Source organism: Emys orbicularis, chromosome 5 (genome assembly GCF_028017835.1).
Source record: "Emys orbicularis isolate rEmyOrb1 chromosome 5, rEmyOrb1.hap1, whole genome shotgun sequence".
NCBI lineage: Eukaryota > Metazoa > Chordata > Testudines > Emydidae > Emys > Emys orbicularis.
The window spans coordinates 26,088,464-26,108,056 of record NC_088687.1 but is presented as its reverse complement, the minus strand read 5'-3'; the positions used below and the strand labels follow the sequence as shown (position 1 = coordinate 26,108,056).

Below are 19,593 nucleotides of genomic sequence, written 5' to 3'. Positions count from 1 at the left end.
CCACAGGGAAGGTGGGGATGAGGGTGATTGATTGGGGCCTGTGGATGAAAGCCTGGCTACAGGACTACAGAGAGCTGCCTGGCTCTTCAGCAGCAGAGCAGCCAGCTGGCTGCAATTTGAGCTTTCTCACAGCAGGGTGAGCCCCTATGAAATTTGCCCAGCATGTAGGGGCATTGATTGGTCGGAGGGGGCAGAGCTGCTGAGGAGCAAGAGGCCTCCTGGAGCAGAAGCCCCCGCTTCCAGCCATCACTCTCCTGCCTCCCTACCCTTCCCCCCGAGCTCCCTTCCCTTTTTTACACACACACACACACACATGCCCTTCCCCCCTGAGCTCTCTTCCCTTTTTTACACACACCGCACACACGCACATGCCCTTTCCCCCTGAGCTTCCTTCCCTTTTTACACAACACACAACCTGTACACACGCGCACACATGCTCTTCCCCTCTGAGCCACCTTCCCTTTTTGTGTACACACACATACCAGAGCCCTCTCCCCTCTGCACGCACCATAACAGAGCCCCTTGCCCTTTTACCCACAGACTCCCTTCTCATTAATGCCACTTTCCTCCCCCCCCCCCCGATAACTACTCCGTTTTGTATTTATTTAAATTTTGTAAATGCAAGCAATGTGAACTCTAGCTCCTGTTCAGCCATAATCCAGATGAGAATTAACAGGAACTTTCCATTTAAATTAGACAAGTTACAGACTCAAGCCATTGACATAGTTCAGTGGCACACACCAAAATATGACAGGACATCATAAATGTTTCTTGTAATTTGAGTTAACAAATCGTACATAATAATGGCTGCTTCATTGTGTTTCTTTTTCATGCCCTGTCTAAAAACCTGAGATGTATAAAAAGGATGTTATAATTAGAGCTGGTCGGGAACTTTTTTGAAACTTTTTTGTTGGGAAATGCTGATTCATCGGAACCCAAACTTTCTGCAGAAACGTATTACTGTTGATTAATTTTTGGTAGGGAAGGTTTCTCAGGCCTGGGATGGAATTTCTAGTCAAAAGCAGAGAGAGAAATACAGAGTAATGCCTCTGTGGTTAGGGTACTCACCTGGGTCTACTATGTCACAGGTACAAGTGCTAAGCACCAAGCTACTAGCTGTTCTGGGGTGGTCTCTCTTTCTGTTTCAAAAGGTCTTGGTTTTGTTCCACATCAGAACAACCTCAACATTTTTCACAAAATGGAATTCTTGTTTTCTGGCCAGCCCTAGTTATAATCAAACACTTTAGGATTTCTTGGGCCTTTATTTTACTGTAGAGTCTGGAAGTACTTAAGTCTATTAAGGCCTAAAACAAATGGACACAAAAAAAAGGAAAAATTTGCATGTGGTACTTTAAACATCAGTTTTTTAAGAAGGGGGTATGTAAACCAATAAAGTTTGGGAACCACTTAGATGGCACAGCAGTAATCAATGACGCATATCTGAGAATGCTGCTGCTGTTTTCATATACTTAGGAAATATATTCTGCAAGCTGCCGAGTACCTCCCACAAAGTGCTGAGGGCCATCCCCTCTCGTTGAAGACAGTGGGAGTTAAAAGTAGAGGTCTCTGCATCTTGCAGAATTGTGCCCTAACTGCAGTATCTCTGATGTTACCACACCTCTACCCCGATATAACACGAATTCGGATATAACGCGGTAAAGCAGCGCTCTGAGGCGGCGGGGCTGCGCAGTCTGGCGGATCAAACCGAGTTCGATATAACGCGGTTTCACCTATAACGCAGTAAGATTTTTTGGCTCCCGAGGACAGCGTTATATCGAGGTAGAGGTGTATAAGTAAATATTGACTTTCTCATGGAGACCACATTAATAAATAGGACTTCTGTTGTCAAAAAGGAGAATCCAGTATTTCATAAACCATGGAGAGGGAGAAGAATCCAGGCAAAAATAAAAAGTGGAAGCTCCACAAGATAGTGATTTTTAACACCCTTGTTCTGAGTCAGATAATCTTTACCAGCTGCTGTGAAACTATTCCAGGCACATGATAACTTTCTACATATCAGTTTTGCCTCTTCATATTCAGATGACAATGATACTTTTGAAGTTAGAGAAGTATATTAACAATTCTGTATTTTAAACCCCTTGCAAACCTGTTTCTTCAAAGGATTATGCAGCAGCTCTCATCAGAGGGAAGACAATAGGATCTCTTTGAAAACTGAAATTGACTTCCTAATGCCAGTTTCTCTAATACTGTAATGCCATTGTGAAGTGCATATGAAACTGATCCTTTCTAAGTAATCTCATGTGTCTGATAAATCCTTGAATTTTAGGTAGGATTCTTTTACATGGTTTCTAGCCCATTCAGGTATTAATTTATCTGTGTTTCCTTTTTATGTGCAAGTGAGAAGAAATGAGGGTTTAAAGAGAGATGACTCCGGTGCTGCTTTACCAGGAGCTGATGATATCTCTCCATCAAGTCAAGCTCATCCTCTAAGGTCAAGGTAAACTGCGTGAAATCATCATATTTTACAGTCCTGGCTCTTTCTCACAGTAATTATTCTTTAGTTGCAATCAAATCATTTATTTCACTATCTGTCCTAACCTTCCGTTTCGTGTTGCAAGTAGTAGTAAATCATGTGCCCTATTCTGCTCTAGAGGTGGCAGCATTTCAGCATTGGGTATTGCTTCCAATAGAAGTCTCATGACACATCCGGGAAGAAATGTAATCATGGCAAGTAAGAGTCTGATTAATGGAAGTTGGGTTGGGCCCTAAATTATTGTCTTAATTATCAGAAGCTCAGGTAATATCTTCGGCTAGGAGGTATGGTAATCATTTTTTACTACAAGCATGCCTTTTAAAAAAAGCATTATTGAAAATGTCGACACACTGAAGGACTGTAGCAAAATTGTTCATTTTTGGATCATTCCCTTATTATAATGTGACTGCTGAATGAGTCAAAGGGCCATGCAGCAGGATAGTTACTGCAGACAGCAGACAGATGACTATAAGCTATTGTTCATTGTCTGTACAGGTAACACCAAACATAATTTTAAACTGACTGGTAGGGCCATTTTATCCATGGTGTACAGTCACCAGAATGTATCATACTGTAGAGTGGACACTGTTTCTTCCTAAGACAAGGTGGATGAGGTAATATTTTTATTGGACCAACTTCTGTTGGTGAGAGAGACAAGCTTCTGAGCTACACAGAGCTCTCCTTCAGGTCTGGGAAAGGCACTCAGAGTGTCACAGCTAAACACAAGCTGGAACAGATTGTTTAGCATAAGTAGTTAACACGTATTTCCAAAGACCATTCAAGGCGAAGAGGCCTCTTAACGCCCCTTCAGTCATAGGGAGGAAAGGCTGGGAGGGGAAAGGAGCTTTTGAGGGGGGCTGTTTTTAGGTAATAGATTGTTGTAATAAGACATAAATCCAATGTCTATTCAGTCCATGATTTTTAGAGTTGAGCAAAGTTATGAATTTAAGCTCCCAGGCTCATCTTGTGAAAGTGTGTGCAGGTTTCCTTTGAGGATAAGGACTGATAAGTCAGCTACAGGCTATGCCTACACTGCGCACTTCACAACAGTGTGGCAGTGCCACTGCAGGCGCACCATAGTAAGGTGTGCAGTGTAGACGCTTTTTGTCACTGGGAGACAGCTCTCCCAGCGACAAAATAAAACCACCCCCAAGAAGGGGCAGCAGCTTCATCGCTGTGCGAGTGTCTCCTGCTGCTGAAGCTCTGTCCACACCAGCACTTTTCATTGTTACAACTTTTGTCATTTGGGGAGGTGTCTTTTCCACACCCCTGAGCGATGACAAAAGTGAAATGTAGACATGGCCATAGAGTGATCTCTCTGTGAAAAGTGTTCACCCACAGGTGATAGGGCATATTTGTCTTTTATCGTTTTCCTGTGTGAGTGTATTCGAGAGCATAGTGACTGGTTGCACCCACATAGTTGTTGTTGGGGCATTTCGTGCACTGGATGAGGTACCCCATATGTTGTGACAGACATCTTGAAAGGCATGTTGTGAGGAGTGTTGATCATTGTAGCTGTGGAGATATGTCTGCAGGTTTTGCATCTGTTTTTCTGGTAGGGTCTGGTGTCACTTTGAGTTAATGTGTCCTGGTCAGAGGGGTGCTTGTTTCTGACGATGAGCTTGAAATGGTTGATGGGTTGTTTGAAGGCCAGAAGAGAGGGCTCAGGAAAGATTTCTTTCAGGATGGGTCCTCATCAAATGTGGGTTGTAGTTGTTTGATGATACTCCCTATGGGTTCCAATGTGGGATAGTAAGTGACAACTAGGGGTGTGCGCTCAGAGACGGTTTTACAGAAGTTGGTCCAGTAAAAGATATTACCTCCCCTACCTTGTCTCTGTAATATCCAAGGACCAACATGGCTACAACAACACTATATACAACTATTTTTCCTGTCAGCTTTCTCATTAAAATGGCATGTTATTGGTATAATTGAAAAAGCAGGTCCTACTTCATGTATCTTCTAGCTAGAGTATGTTGCAACATCTGCTATATACTAAAGGTTATATAAGAGTTTCCATTCTAAAGTGCCATTTTTTTCACTTGCTTAAAGCTTTCACAAACTTTCACCTTTCAGGCTTAAATTTCTCATGTCTCCTCTCTGCCAGATGACAAATCACTCTGGAAAGTACAACCAAAAGTGGTTCAGATATTTTTGTATAGTAAGAGAGTGGGAAAATACCATTTTAACAACTCTTGGCCTCAACTGTTTGGGGTATATTGGTGGCAGGATCCCTGCCTCATTCTGTAAGATGTCTGTGAACACATACGCAGGGCCGGTGCAACCCATTAGGCGACCTAGGCGGTCGCCTAGGGCACTACAATTTGGAGGGGCGGCGACCGCGGCGGTATTTCGGCGGCGGGACTTTCCGCCACCTGTGGGGGGGGCGGCATTTCAGGGCGGGACCTTCCGCCGCCTAGGGCGGCATAAAAGCTGGCGGCGCTCCTGCACATACGTATTAAGGTACAGTTTGCAAAGCAGTCCTACCTCATCCCATGCAGAAAGGGAAAGTACATCTGGAAATGGGAGCCATTTCAGTGACTGTAGAAGGGCTCCTTAAAAGGACCAGAGAATCCCTCATGTCTAGGATGGTGTGGAGTGACCAAAGCAGAGAGCCACACATTGGACAGTGAGATGAAAATAAAAGTTGAATACCTACTTTGTGCATTGTGCACCATACACTCAGTGCCATGAATGAGGCAGTGGTCCTATGGACAAATGGGTGCTCATGTAATTAAAAATTGTGTCTTAACACATATGCCCAAAGGAGCAGAATTAAAGTTGCATGAGCAATCTTAATTTTGACATTTCCAAACTTTTCAATGCTTCATTTGACAGCTATCACATTTTTACATGTGTATTGTGTGTGAAATTATTCTGTACAAAATGTTTTGTTTATTTGTGTGTGTATTAGTGTGTAGGAGACATTCTGCAGGAATTGAGCAGACACATATTGTGTTGCATGACTATATATACTTGCACACACAGTGCATGCACGTGTATGTAATGTATAGACATGTACACAAACAGTAGGTGTGTAGAATGTATTAGGGATCTGGTTCTTCTTGATGTAGGAGATTTTTGGCCAGTTCATGAGCTTTTAAGGCAAGTTTTATAGTAATCTGCTACAGATTCCTGTTTCGTGGAGTCCCATTGGAAAATAGTGTTGTATGTTTCTATGGTGTCTTTTCTTATCCTAACTCCAAATCAAAAGAGACTTTCCTACCAGAGTAAATGGGAAAAAGGAAACTATTTTCTACACAAAGAGTAATCTTATAATTTTCTACATTTCCTTTACCATCATTTTCCTCTATTTGACTACTTCTGCTGCTGCTAAGTCCTGTGAGAATTATCATAGAAATGGTGGTGAAGTCACAGATTGGACATTATGACTGAACTGCAGGATAAAGCAGCAGTAGTAGGTAGGCAGTGAGAGAGGGTGAGATCTTTTGCTTTATTTACAAGGCATTTCGGATATGGTAAGGAATGTGTGATATGAAAGTGACTCAGACTGTTGAAGTGCTGCCAATTTGACCAGTGAAAGGTCCTTCTTTAAGGCAGTGAGAACATGCTTTCTCTTAGTTCACTTTATTGTCTTGCTTTCCTTTATATATCTCTTTTAAGATTAGTAAATTTAATGGTAGTAATTTGTATTATATGAAATCTAGAGGGGAAAATATTGCTTTGAAAATGCAAATCATTTGTTTTGCTTAGAGATGAGTTGAGCTGGAAAGTTCAGAGCTGTTCTGATCTTAGATTCAGTGATATTTGGATCCAGAGTTTGTTTGGGCCCATCGTTCCACTTTCGCTTAAAGTGCTATTTTCTCTGAAAAAGTACTCAAAAGGGCAATGTTGGGTACCATGTTTATTGTTTTTAATGATTTCCATAATCTTGCTCTCTTCCCAAGTTCAGACATGGCTTTTCTAACTGCCAGGCCAGCAAATGCATCTGAGGTCTGAAAGTCAAACTGGATTCTTAAAGTATAATGATTTTGAAACCACACTTTGCTCTCAATTATAACTTAGAAGCCCCACTGAAAAGAGTGGAGCTGTGCAGATAAAACCCAGATCAGAATTTGATCCTGCAGTAGAAGCTTAGTTAACATTACTATTGATTGTATGAGGCAGAATAGAAAAAAGTTCACTCTCCAATAGATGTATGGACTTTGCAGTGCTTACAAGTGTAAAAAGTAGCCATAATTTCTTATTGACATTGAAGAGAGCACTTACAGTACAGCTCAGAGAGCAGATCTGTGAAGTAAGAAGGTGCATTTTTACAAAAACACTTCTCAGAGTTCAGATTCACTTTCTCATATTATGGAAATTTACAGCTACTGAAGTACATTTCCGTGCCGCAACACCCGGCCCTCTGCACACACACACCTCTAAGGAGAGCAGATTGCCAGGTTTTAATTTTTTCAAGATGCTGTTCCCTACTTGGGGTTGTAAATCAACCCTGCCCTATTCATCCATCCACGAAAAATGTCCAGTTGGCTGGAATCTAGCATGTAATTGTTAGTTCTTTCTTTGTCCTGTGAGTTCAGGGTACTGTGAAGTGTATATGAGTAGTTATGGTATAGTGGTCCCTTTAGCATTTGATGGCACATTTCTTTGTTTTGATTGACACTATTCAGAGATAATCTCTATACAAACACAAATCTCTGTATCTTGTTCATAAAATTCACTGCTCTTGTAGCATACCCTTAGGGGCAGCCTGCTTAATTATACTTGCAACAACCATTATAAAAGAGCAGGTTTGTAATAGGTGCAAAACTTGGGATAATAGAAATATATAGATTGTGTCAGAAGATTGGTAAAGTTGTTCAGAATCTTCAGCCTATCAAAAGTGTGCTGTTCACATGGGCCGGTCTAGTAATAAGCTAGCAGAAACCATAGGCATTTCAACTGCTTAAGAATATTTTTAATCCTTTTTGTGTTCTGTGATGGGTATTGCTAGTGTCCTCTGTCTAAGCCTCTTGGAATGGTGTCAGTACCATAGCAATGTATATTCTTCCTTTGTGTCTATTTTCCTCTTTTCTTCTTCATTTCTGCTTCCTTTCTTTTTCCAGGGGCAGCAGCCGATACGGATCTACCCCCTCTCCCACTGCTGCCTTTCCTTTCCAAGTAGCTGATAGGTTTCCATTTCCAGCTCTATCCCTCTCAGTATGTCCTATCTCAATCAGTTCTGCTCTTGATCCTTCTGCTGCACTGTTCATTAGATAAGACCTAATTCATCTCTTTCCCCAGCTTCCTTCTCTGATCCAATACCTGTTAATTTCTTGGTAAGTACATTGGGTGATAAGTTAACTCATTTCCCACTGTTATAGGAATTAATCTGCACTTGACTTGTCATCCACCAGCACTCCTAATAAGTAACTCGTTGAGATCTGACTTCAGTTCACAGACCAAGAAACAAAGGGTTGTGACTGAAAATCCAGGCTGACATTGTGGCCCTAGGCTATGCGGTTGTACCATGTTGTAGTGCAGCAGGGGATTTTTGGCACAATCATAATATTTGGCCCTTGCAAAGAGCTGTACATCTCGAAGTTCTTTACAAAAGTTGGTCAGCAGCAGGAATCCTCTCCATTTAATGGGAGGGAAATGCCAGTCTGGTGACCTATCTGCTGAATCATGCTAGCTCCCTATGTAAATCATTGCAAAGGTAGGGTCCTCTATTTGTAGTTCATTTACCTTAACAGTTAAGTCAGCTGCATCTGTGCAGGTGTTGCATTTGCCCAATATATCTCCAAGCTTTAAATGTAAAAAGCAAACAAACCCTTAATAAAAATGTGGTGGATCTGCTTAAGTGTATTATACACAGGCTGTACCTCAAAAATAAATGAATATATAGGTATATTTTTTTTTCCAAATAATAAAGTTAGTCACCATAGTGTAGATATATTATTAAAAAGTCATTTTTCAATTTGAGGGGCAAACAATTCCTGATATAGCCTGTTGAAACTTATCTCATATTTTCATATCCCACTTGCTAACTCTCAGAGATACTCGTGTTCAAAATGTGGCTTATCTCAGCCAAAGCCCAACCTTTAACCTTGATCCCACCCAGGCTTATATACATACTTAACTTTGTCCACTGTGAATAGTTCCACAGCAGGAATGGGGAACTACTTTAATAGTTTCACAGCAGGGGACTACTCTGTATGTAAAGATAAGCATGTGTGTAACTCTTTGTGGGACTGAGGCCTTATCTCATTACTTGACCCTGCATGAACATTCTCTTAGGTCTGCTGTAGGATGGAGCAAAGCGTGGAGATGTGAGAGGGGAAACAATATAATAGAAGCTGCAGATTAGGTGATTAAGTAAATAGCTTTTTCTGTAAATACTCTATTTTTCACCCAAGCCTCCATTTAAAGAAACACACTAGTATCTTAAGCAATTTGTTAGCATGCTTGCAACTCAAAAATGACTGAATTTGCTTTTGATTGTTTAAATCCCTCCTGTTGTGAGAATTTTCTATGCCATTTAATGTCCAGAGTGAAGCAGATTTAACAGAATATCCAGATTTTATGAAGACATAGTTGACCTATTCTTAGCATTGTATTCATTAGAATCACTGGTTTCAGAGTAGCAGCCGTGTTAGTCTGTATCCGCAAAAATAACAGGAGTACTTGTGGCACCTTAGAGACTAACAAATTTATTAGAGCATAAGCTTTCGTGGGCTATGGAAAAGTAAGTGTGTGTGTGTGTGTGTGTGTGTGTGTGTGTGTGTGTGTGTGTACACACAGATACATATATACACACACACACACACACACTTTTCCATAACATGCACCATCTCCTTAGCTGGTTTTATCTGTTCTAAATACGTCTGCTTTTTAGATCTAACAATTAATTTTTTAAGTCTAAATATATATAACAATATTCTTTTCTTGCCTTAGAAGGCTGTAAATCAGATTTTAGTGTGAAAGACTGTATTTTTATGACATGTGTTTACCCTTGATAGTAATAAATAATAATGGAAAACCTTAACTACAGTTTCACAAAGGTGTAATTATCTGAATTCATAATTCGTTGTGGTATGTAACTGTTAAGATGATTTATTTCTATGATACCCATCACCCTAGTAGTTGGTCACAATTAACATACATGTAAAGCTAACAAGAGTTTCTTTTAGAAGTATACAAAGCTCTCTGACCTCCTCCATCCCTTCAAATTTAAAGATGATTCTCAAAGATTAAAAAAAAAATGTTGTGAGCATGCTTTTTATTTGCTTTATGATCTATAAAGATGGCCTGAAGAGGAGAGAGTGAGTGAGTGTGGGTATTATTGGGGTATGTTTTTTTGCCCCCCCCCCCTCTTTTTGTATGTGTTTAACATCAGGAACGTCAGGGCTTGGCTTCCCTGTTTTGGCTAGGAACTGCTTGCGGGACTGGAGAATGAGTGAAATTATGACATCCAAGAGATTGGTTGGTGCCCCAGCAAGAGCATCAGGAGGCAATGTGCCTCAGGGAGCTCTCTTGGGGACCGGGTATGTCTACAGCGCAGATGTAAGGTGTAATTGTAGTCCGGGTAGTTAAACCGGTGCTAGCTTTAATCTAGCTAGCATGAGTGAGATAGCAGAGAAGACGCAGCGGCATGGGCTAGCAACCCAAGTATATACACAGGGTCCCTGGCTTGTACTGGGGCAGCCAAACAGTGCTGAAGCCTTTGCCATTATATCTTCACTACTATTGTTACCTGTGCTAGCTAGATTTGCCTACCTGCACTACAATTACGCCTTAATTTTCAGTGTAGACATACCTTTGGAGGGAAATGCCCCGGTGTGCCCTGCCCCATTCATTTGCACCCACGCAGGGACCAGTCCCAGCAGACTTCTTATCTGCTATAGGACTTCCCCTTCCCAGCCGAGGGAGCAGGTGGGGTGCTTTTCACCAATGGAAATGTCCTGGCTGTGGGTCTCAAGGATATATACCACACACATTTGATTCCTTCTGAGTAAGCAGCCTGCAAAAGAGAAGAAATCAAGTATATTTGTGCCCTTTTTTGATGTATAAAGAAGTCTTGAAAATAGCTTTTGCCCAAAAAAGTATATTTTTCCTTCTTGTGATGACTTTGTTCTTGTTTTGTTTTTGTGTTTTGGGTGGTTTGGGGTTTGTTTTTGTTTTTTGACTTAAGAAAAGTAGTTCTTTCCTCTTTTTCCTGGCAGGCTCCTTGGATGGCTAGAGTACTTGATTCAGAGCTTTCTCTGCCCTCAAATGCGTGGGAGGCATTGAGTCTTTCACAAATACCACTTAGGAGAAATGTCTTTCCCCCCCCCCCCCGCCCCCCAGACTCTTTGTTATATAGACATTACCAAAAGCCAACAAAAGGGCAAGATTGACTTATCGGATTTTAAAAGACAAGATCTCCCTTTCCAGCAGAGTGAGCAATGTTAAAATACAACATTTTACAGGAATCTGAATGCCAAATGTTTTGAACTGTATCTGATTCGGGCAAAGCTGTTTTGTCTTACAGTCCCATCTAAGTAATTAATAGAGACTTGCTACAGAAATATAGTTGGAAGTATTATGTAAGCCTATTAAATGCTGTCTAGTTTATGCATTCTGGATACTTTTAAATGCCAGATTTTAAAACATACTTATCCATTCCTCTTGCTGGAAAGAGAGGTCTGATCTTTTTCAGAACACTCTTAGGTTTTTTTTCCAGCTATAGATTCGTTGTTTTTTTGGTGGCATTGTGTTTTTGGTAGAGAGACTGCAATTGCACATTTATTCCCATACAATAAATGACCAACAGTGGTGGAAACTTGGAGTATTCCTGGTATTTTCCATATTAATATATTGCTGTAGGCTGTTTCAGTCCAGGAATACTCTGCCTTAACTCCTCAGTTGCTGAATAAATAAATGTCACAAAAAATAATTACACTACACTACAGATTTCCTGCTTTGTCTCATCTAGGTTCTTACTCTGTACCCATCACCATGGTGTCTTAGTGCTTAACTGTATTTTAATCATAACTGTATCTTTTTCCTCCCCTCCAACTAAGTAGGCAGTATGAAGCAGCACCTGAAGGCAGCCTGATAAGCCAAGAAATAATGTTAAAGCGTCAAGAAGAGGAAATGATACAGCTGCAGGCTAGAATGGCTCTTAGGCAGTCTCGACTAAGCCTCTACCCAGGAGACCTGAGTAGGACATCAATGCTGGACATCACTAGAGACCCTCTGAGAGAGATAGCGTTGGAAACAGCCATGACCCAAAGAAAACTGAGGGTAACATTTTAACATATTTGCACTCCTAATGTTCGTTTCGGTGGAGCATTGCCTCAACTTATTTTAAAGACTGAAATTCAAGTCTATGGTGTTTAGAGTTCCAAAGTCACTTCTGTTTGTCCAGAATCGAAGCTGCCATTCACAAAATAAATATAAAGTTGGCTGGTTTTTCTGATTGGAAAGAAAGCCCTCGTGTAAGCCTTGCGGATTCTGTACCCATGCATCCTAAAACAGCATCAAGAGACCTATTTAGTTTATTGTTTTATTCGAAAACAAATCTTCACCACTTAAATGTCACAGCTGTTCACTACTTCACCGCCAAATGGCACTACAAGCAATTTATTAGGGGTTGTTCATTCCTACTGTCCTGGTATGCTCTGCTTTTTTCAATCATTTTTATGGGCATTCCATATGCTATGTGTTCGAACAGCACAGAGATCATTAAGCAAACAGGACAACTGTGTCTGGCTTTGACACCAGTAGGCATCTCAGCCATTCCCATCTTAAGTACAGTTCCTCCCCTCGGTCCCCTACCCACTCCCCCCAGCCAGTTATCATTCATGATTTATAATGGTGAGAAATGCTTCTTTCCATTCAAACTCTCTGGATGCTGGAACTAAATGGGGAGCTAAATAGTGGAACTAATGGGGGCCACTACCTGTCGGGTTCTGGAATCCATTTTCTCTGTTGGTTCTCCAGTCACCTGTTAATTGAATCTCATCTTCACCCCATACACGCTTCTCTCGCTCACCCTAGTCATTCTGTAGATTCTTACTTTCCCCAACAGGCCCAGGAAATCTTTTCCCCTGTCCCTCACCAGGCCAGGGAGGATGACCTGAAAACAACAGCAACTTCTCCCCTTGTAACAGGGTTTGGTTCTCTCTGTCCCCAGCAGGTTGTAAGAGGAGGCCTACCAAGGAGAAGCGGGGCCTGGGGGATTCTGCTGGCCTCTTGGCACACAGCCATAGGCCAGCCCATCACTGAGTCCCTGTACAAGTTTCTCTTTCTCCTCCTGAGCTCAGGCCCTTCTCCTGCCATCTTGAAATGTAGGCAGGGTCTGAGGGTTGGAAGAGAGAAGGAGACTCAGACATGCAAATAGAGTGCCTGATGCTAGGAGGAGTCAGTCTGAGGCCCTCTGCTACTGCGTGCCCTGAACTGCATCAGCTTAAAAAAATAAAACCGCTCTTAGGCTATCCCGGCTCCTGTTCATGACCCAGGATAATGTCCCCCCTGTGTCTCTCTTTGACCCACAGCACTTTGCCAAGTCGTTCATCTAGGATCTAAACTGCACAAATGCTTTCCTTTTCTAAATGAGCTACCATGTAGGCATTTGTATTAAATACTTCCAGAGAATATTGTATGTTAGCAGGTAAAACCTCAGGCCTCCAGGTATTTCCCTCCCCCCTCAAAAGACAAACCCCTGTGTGACTTCCTAAAGAGAACAGGGAAGTTGGCATATTCTAGAAGTAGTGAAGTTAACCAGTGTCCTCCTTTAATAACTACTTGGACTGAGAACTTGGTGCAGCTTTGAACTCAGGTAAAGTTATTTAGTTTACTTAACTATAAGCCAGATTCTGTTGTGTTTTTGAAACTCCTGCAATGATGACACTTACATCCCAGTCCTACAGGCTGGTCTGCACAAGGTAGATCTTTGAGCCTCATTCGCTTCAGTGAGGATTCACTCTGGCACAGGGGTCAACCTGTGCAGAACAGCATTGCAGGATCAGAGCCTTAGGTTGCATCAGGGTTTTTTGTTAGCTCATGAGTCTGCGAATGTAGTTTTTTTATTTTATTTTATTTTTTTTAAGTCTAACTGAAGGATGGTTTAATAAAACTAAGCCTATGAATGATGCACGTCACTGGTGGAATGGGACTGTTGAAGTTTTTAACTGTGTCAGAGAATGTCAGATTCCCAAACATCTGAGACATCAGGCATGGCCATCTGAAGATGATATGGCAGCAGGTTCACTCTTGCGCGTAGGAGTAAATTAGCTGTGTGTAATATTGAAATATATAAATAACGTTGTGCGGGAAATATTTTTGCCATAGCAGCCAACGTAACTTAGGTCACATGGACACAGTTGAATTCTTCCAACTAATCAGGCTGCTGGGAACAATTCAGCGTACACTTCTGGGTTTAAATCAGTGTTCATTTCAACTTTCCAGTTCACCTTTTAAGAATTAATTACTTCTCAGTCTCTGGCTTTAGAAACACAAAGAGTTAATTCAAACTTCTGTAATTTGCAGAATTTCTTTGGCCCCGAGTTTGTGAAAATGACCATTGAGCCATTCATCTCCTTGGATCTACCAAAGTCAATCTTGGTAAGAAATGGTCTATTCAGCAATAAGTTGTAGTAGGAATATATTAAACCATTCATACATCTTTATGACACATGTGACTGATCTGATACTTTATTTCACAAAATGCAGACAAAGAAAGGGAAGAATGAGGATACCAGGCGGAAAGTAAACATAATGCTTTTAAGTGGGCAGAGGCTGGAGCTGACCTGTGATACCAAAACTATTTGCAAAGATGTTTTTGATATGGTGGTAGCCCATGTTGGTTTAGTGGAGCATCACTTGTTTGGCTTGGCTAGCCTAAAAGGTAAGAACAATGTTTTAATTTAACTGGGGAGGTGTAAAGTTACTCGAGTTGGCTAAATATGCTGTGTTGGAGACCGGCAAAGGAAGATTTGAGATGGATGGGAAACCAGAGCAATCATTTATGATAAATCCATTGATTTAGGGTCAGGCTCTGTCACCCTTACCTTGCTCCATGAATAGATCCATTTGCTTAAATTAGTATGGTATTACACAACCTGAATAACAATAAAAGAATCAGGGTGGCCCTTTATCTTTGTTACTTTGACTTTTCTTCTGTCCTCCAAGTTGTCTTTCACTTTGTATGTTTCTGGTCAACAGGGACCTCTTGGAGATGGCTTTGAGTCTGATCAAAATACTCTGTTACAAAATACTTTTGCTAACATTACTCTTTCTTAGCAGAACCTTACAATGCAAGTATTCCCACTGACATCAGTAGGGCTACTTGTGTAGAGAGGTATTAGTCAATATACAGGTGGCAGCACTGAGCCCTTAGTGATTCAGTATAAGAGCTGATCAGAAATTTTCCAACAGAAGAGCTTTCCACAGGAAAATGCTGATTCAGAAAATTGATTTTGCCAAAATTGACAGAAAGGTTTCCAAGGGACTTCTAGGCTTCTGACTCCCCAAGTTGCCTGTCTCCCCACCTTGTGGACTGGCAGGTTCCATATTGCGTGGGGAGTCTGGGAAACATGTAGAGAAAGTGAAATATAGTTTAGACTTTTTTAACTGAAATTTTGAAATTCCCGCTCTGTGGAATGCTCATTCGGAATGATTATTTTAACTTCTGGAATTTCCCACAGAACAGGAATTCAGGGTTCCAACCAGTCCTATTCAGTGTGTTAAGGCTTTTACTTATTATAGTCTCTTCCATACATTTAAGCTAGGGAGCAAACTGAAATTTTCCAGCGCATACCAGGGGTGTTGGGTTTGGTAATGTAATTTTCTGACCACAAGGAAATGGATTAAGACCTCCAAACTCATTTCATGTAGGCCACCATATATCCATCACGAAGAGAAATACTTGTCTCTACATCCTGGGTTGAGTTTTAAATGGTGAAAGACTTTTTCTCCTTACTAACCACTGAGCCATTCATTCAGCTCATTTTATTGTGTATTATAATTCTCTGCTAGTTGATAGAATATTAACCATCAAGAATAAACTGCAAAATTGTAAAGCTGATCTTAATTCTGCAGCCGGAGAAAGTGTCTGTTTATGAAAATGCTTTCCTCTTACCCATGTTACAGACAATGAATTTTTCTTTGTTGATCCTGACTTAAAACTAACTAAAGTTGCTCCGGAAGGATGGAAAGAGGAACCCAAAAAAAAGAGCAAAGCCACAATCAACTTCACCTTGTTCTTTCGCGTTAAGTTTTTCGTAGATGATGTCAGTCTTATACAGTGAGTAGCCGAACATTATTTTCTCATCATCCTCTTAATAGAGTCCTTCCCCATCTTTAATTTCCTCCCCCCACTTCAGGTTCTATGTGCACAATGTTAGAAGCATTGCTGAAAGGAGCAATATTGTGTGTTGTTTTCCCTCCAGGCACACTCTGACATGTCACCAGTATTATCTACAGCTACGGAAAGATCTCCTGGAGGAAAGGATGCATTGTGATGATGAGACAGCTTTACTGCTAGCATCCCTGGCCCTCCAGGCTGAGTATGGAGATTACCAGGCTGAGGTAGGATGTACATTCATCTATGAACAACTGCTATTTGTGCTATTCAATTACTGCACTTGGTCTGTGGTATAGTTCAGGGCTGAATATGTTCCAGTTCTTTGGGAGTTCAATTGATCTGCTGTTTGTAATTGTTACGCTGTTTGAAATCTAGTGGAGAGAGAACACAGATGTGCTTTCATGCAGAGATGGGCCTCAGCCATAGAATTTCAGGTCTGAATGTTGAACCTGTGCCATAGAATTCAGATATGGATCTGGATGTTGAACCCATTGTCCCTTCCAATGTTTGTGGGGGTTTGGATCCAGCATTGTAGTTTGGCCATTTCATGGATGTTGGCTCAAACCCAGTGTCTTAGTAATAGCAGAATAGAGAGAAGGGCCAAAAATGACATTTAGCTCTAACTCTGGGTTCAGAGTCTGAGCTCCTTCCCCCCACTCAGTCTGAAAGTTCAGATCCATGGTTTTAGCTGAAGCCCATCTTTACACACAGAGACACACACAAAAGATTGTTGTTCTTATGATAACATATGAAGAATAAAAATGCTTCACTTTATAGGTGCATGGCATGTCCTATTTTAGACTAGAACATTACCTACCAGCTAGAGTGATGGAGAAACTAGACCTATCCTACGTCAAAGAGGAGCTGCCCAAACTGCATAGCACTTATGTGGGTGCTTCTGAAAAAGAAACAGAGAGAGAATTTTTGAAGGTAAGTCATAACAGCTCTTGAGTTCTCTTGTGTTCATGTGAGATTCCCTGTACAAGGAGCATGGGACAGATAAAAAGCCTGGAATTGAAATGGAGAACAAAGGAAAATAGTTACTCTTCTAAAACAGCATTGGCAAGGGGCAAAAGTTATGAGGATCTGCTTAAAAGATGCAATTATTAAAAGGGAGGAAAGGAAATTGTACATGATAAGCTTTTAATTTTCTTCCTTCAGCTGTTTCACTGGGTGCATTACGAAAATGTCATCAGATATTAAAGAATCAGATCATCGTACGATTATAAAGGAAACTCTTAGTTTATATATTTCCCCCTCTCTGAAATCATCTTTGTCCTAATTTGTTGACTAAAGGTTTCCCAGATCGTGATATTGCAAATAACCAAAGTCTTATTGCAACTCATACTATCCATGTCTAGGATATCCTAGAGTATGGTGTCTTTCAGGACACTTTCAGTGAAGCAGGGAGCATTGAAAATATCTCACAGGCATTTAACTCCAATTTTTTTCTTTCCTTTCCTTTGCAGATCACCTTTAAGCTAGCTAGTAGTACATATTAACATACACATTAATCTGTGTTTGACCGATGACAGACTGAATACAACCATCTGCATATTTTATGATAGTTTAGAAAGGAAACAATTTTGGAAACTTAACTACACAGTTTGCTGCTACTTCTGCTATAAGGGCCCAGTCCTGCATCACTGAAGTGGATCAGTGTTTTACCATTGACTTCAATGGGAACAGTATTGACTCCTAAATGAATGTTCAGTAGTCTTACAATACACCAGTACACTATTGGTTAAAGGAACATAGGCAAGACAAACGTTTAGCATTAGAAACTGAAAACTGCAAACAGAAAAAAAAAGAGTAATAAAATTTGATCTGCATGCAGATTAGGAAAATGGGATGTGACGGGAGCTCCTAATTCAAGGCTGTCATATTTTGGGAAGTTATCTGTCACCAGGAAGGATTAAAATTGTAGCAAAGGGATTTCCAGGTTGCATTCAGTCAAGCATATCAGAGAAGATTCATGTCCTTGATCTGCATAGAGATCTTTAGATGTTTGCCCAAATTCTCTCATAATCACAGGATTTGTTTAACCTAAGGTGAGGGGGAGACAGACTTCTTCAAACTTTAAAACCTCCAGTGGGGTGTAAAGATTTGGCTCCACCTCACTTCAAATAATCCAGAGCAGTGTTAGAAACATAAATAAGAGTAAATGTGACTGTTAAAACTTTGTGTTAATATTCCACTTGTAAATAGTTTAATAAATCTTTAATAATTTTTTTTAGATAACCAGTTGGTTAATTATTATAGATTGCGTATTACCATAGCTTATAGCCATTTATAACAACTTCTACCAATGTGCTCACAACTATCTACCACACATACTGCTCATGTCTGTAACATGTTTATAACATCTATAAATCCTCTATGAATTGAACCTCAATGTAAAGTGTGACCATATGATTTTTTTTAACTTGTCAGTATCCCTGTAGATTTTTCTAACATCCTTAACTTCATAGTCTCACAAACATGCCTCTATGTAGATGTGCCAGAGGCTGACGGAATACGGCGTTCATTTTCATCGGGTGTTGCCTGAGAAGAAATCCCAAACTGGAATCCTGCTGGGCGTGTGTTCCAAGGGAGTTCTTATTTTCGAAGTTCACAATGGAGTCCGCACACCCGTACTTCGCTTCCCATGGAGAGAAACAAAGAAAATATCCTTTAGCGTACGTCTATATATCTGGTTTTTAGCTTTGTGTTCATTATTTGTGTGTGTGTGTATATGTGTGTATATGTGTGTATGTGTATGTATGTGTATGTGTATATATATATATATATACACACACATATATATATATTGGGCATTTTGCAGTGTGATCTGTGAATGTCTTTTGTGGAGCTGGAGTTCCACCTCCATGGGGTTAACTCGTGGGTTCTGCTGTTTAAGGTTCTGAGTTACTAGGCCCATACGTCACAGGCGCTCCAAACTCAGCACAGCTCAGGGGCCTGAAGGGTTTTTGCCGCCACCTTTTCTTGTGAATTTTGAGATTTGCTCCCTACTCTCCGTTGGATTTATAGTAACATAACGCCGTTCCAAAAGGAAATTGTGCTTTCATCAGGAATTACAGTTAAGCACCTCCCTGCCTTCCAATCTCACCCTTTTGCTGCTTAACTTCCCCACTCTGGGACCCATCTCGGCATGTTTATCCTTCACCTGCAGGTGCCCTCTGCTGCCTCAGATTCCATCACCTGTTGTGATCAGCCCCTTCTCTCTACTCCCCCACATGCAGCTCATCCCCGCCCCCTCACTTGTGTCTCCCCTCCAAACCTGTTTCAGCTCACTCCCCAGCCACTGCTCTCTCCCTTTAGCCTCCAATGCCATCTGAGTTCCTAGCATAGCTCCTCCTAACTCCAATTCCGTGTGGTCCCCCAAACCTCAATTTCTCCCATAACGCCCATCTCACCGCCCAGCTCCGACACACCATTGTCCCTGTGTCCCTCTAATCTGCCCAGCACCTCAGCTCTCCCAAAGGCCCCGTAAACACCTCCCCACAACTTTTCCCAACCCTCTTACAGCCCTGAAATACCACTTAGGGATCTGTTCCTTTCCTTTCCATTGTTTTCTGGGAGTGGCTGACTCATCTCTGTCCTCCAGGGTTTGCCAGGTAAGGGAGGAGTGCACTTGTAACCCCACTCCAACCGAGCTGGCAACAGGATCTTCAGGGTTGGAATGGCAAGTTCCCCTTCCTCACTCTGAAGGGAGCTCTGGGCTCACTTAGCCCTTTACAAGCAGCACCTTGTTCCCAGGGAGTGTTGTTTCCCTGCATTCAAAGGGAAGTTCTTCCAAATAAAG

The 19,593-nt window shown here is 41.3% G+C and overlaps 1 protein-coding gene across 1 annotated transcript in view; it reads left to right on the top strand.

Annotated features, from left to right (window-relative positions):
* PTPN13 (protein tyrosine phosphatase non-receptor type 13) overlaps positions 1–19,593 on the top strand; it is a 154,618-nt gene that overhangs the window by 82,339 nt on the left and 52,686 nt on the right. The window contains exons 8-15 of the mRNA XM_065404715.1: positions 2,359–2,458; positions 11,503–11,725; positions 13,973–14,047; positions 14,156–14,330; positions 15,575–15,728; positions 15,874–16,012; positions 16,566–16,718; positions 18,284–18,466. Of these exons, the coding sequence (XP_065260787.1) occupies positions 2,359–2,458; positions 11,503–11,725; positions 13,973–14,047; positions 14,156–14,330; positions 15,575–15,728; positions 15,874–16,012; positions 16,566–16,718; positions 18,284–18,466 (1,202 nt within the window). The remainder of the gene's footprint in view (positions 1–2,358; positions 2,459–11,502; positions 11,726–13,972; positions 14,048–14,155; positions 14,331–15,574; positions 15,729–15,873; positions 16,013–16,565; positions 16,719–18,283; positions 18,467–19,593) is intronic.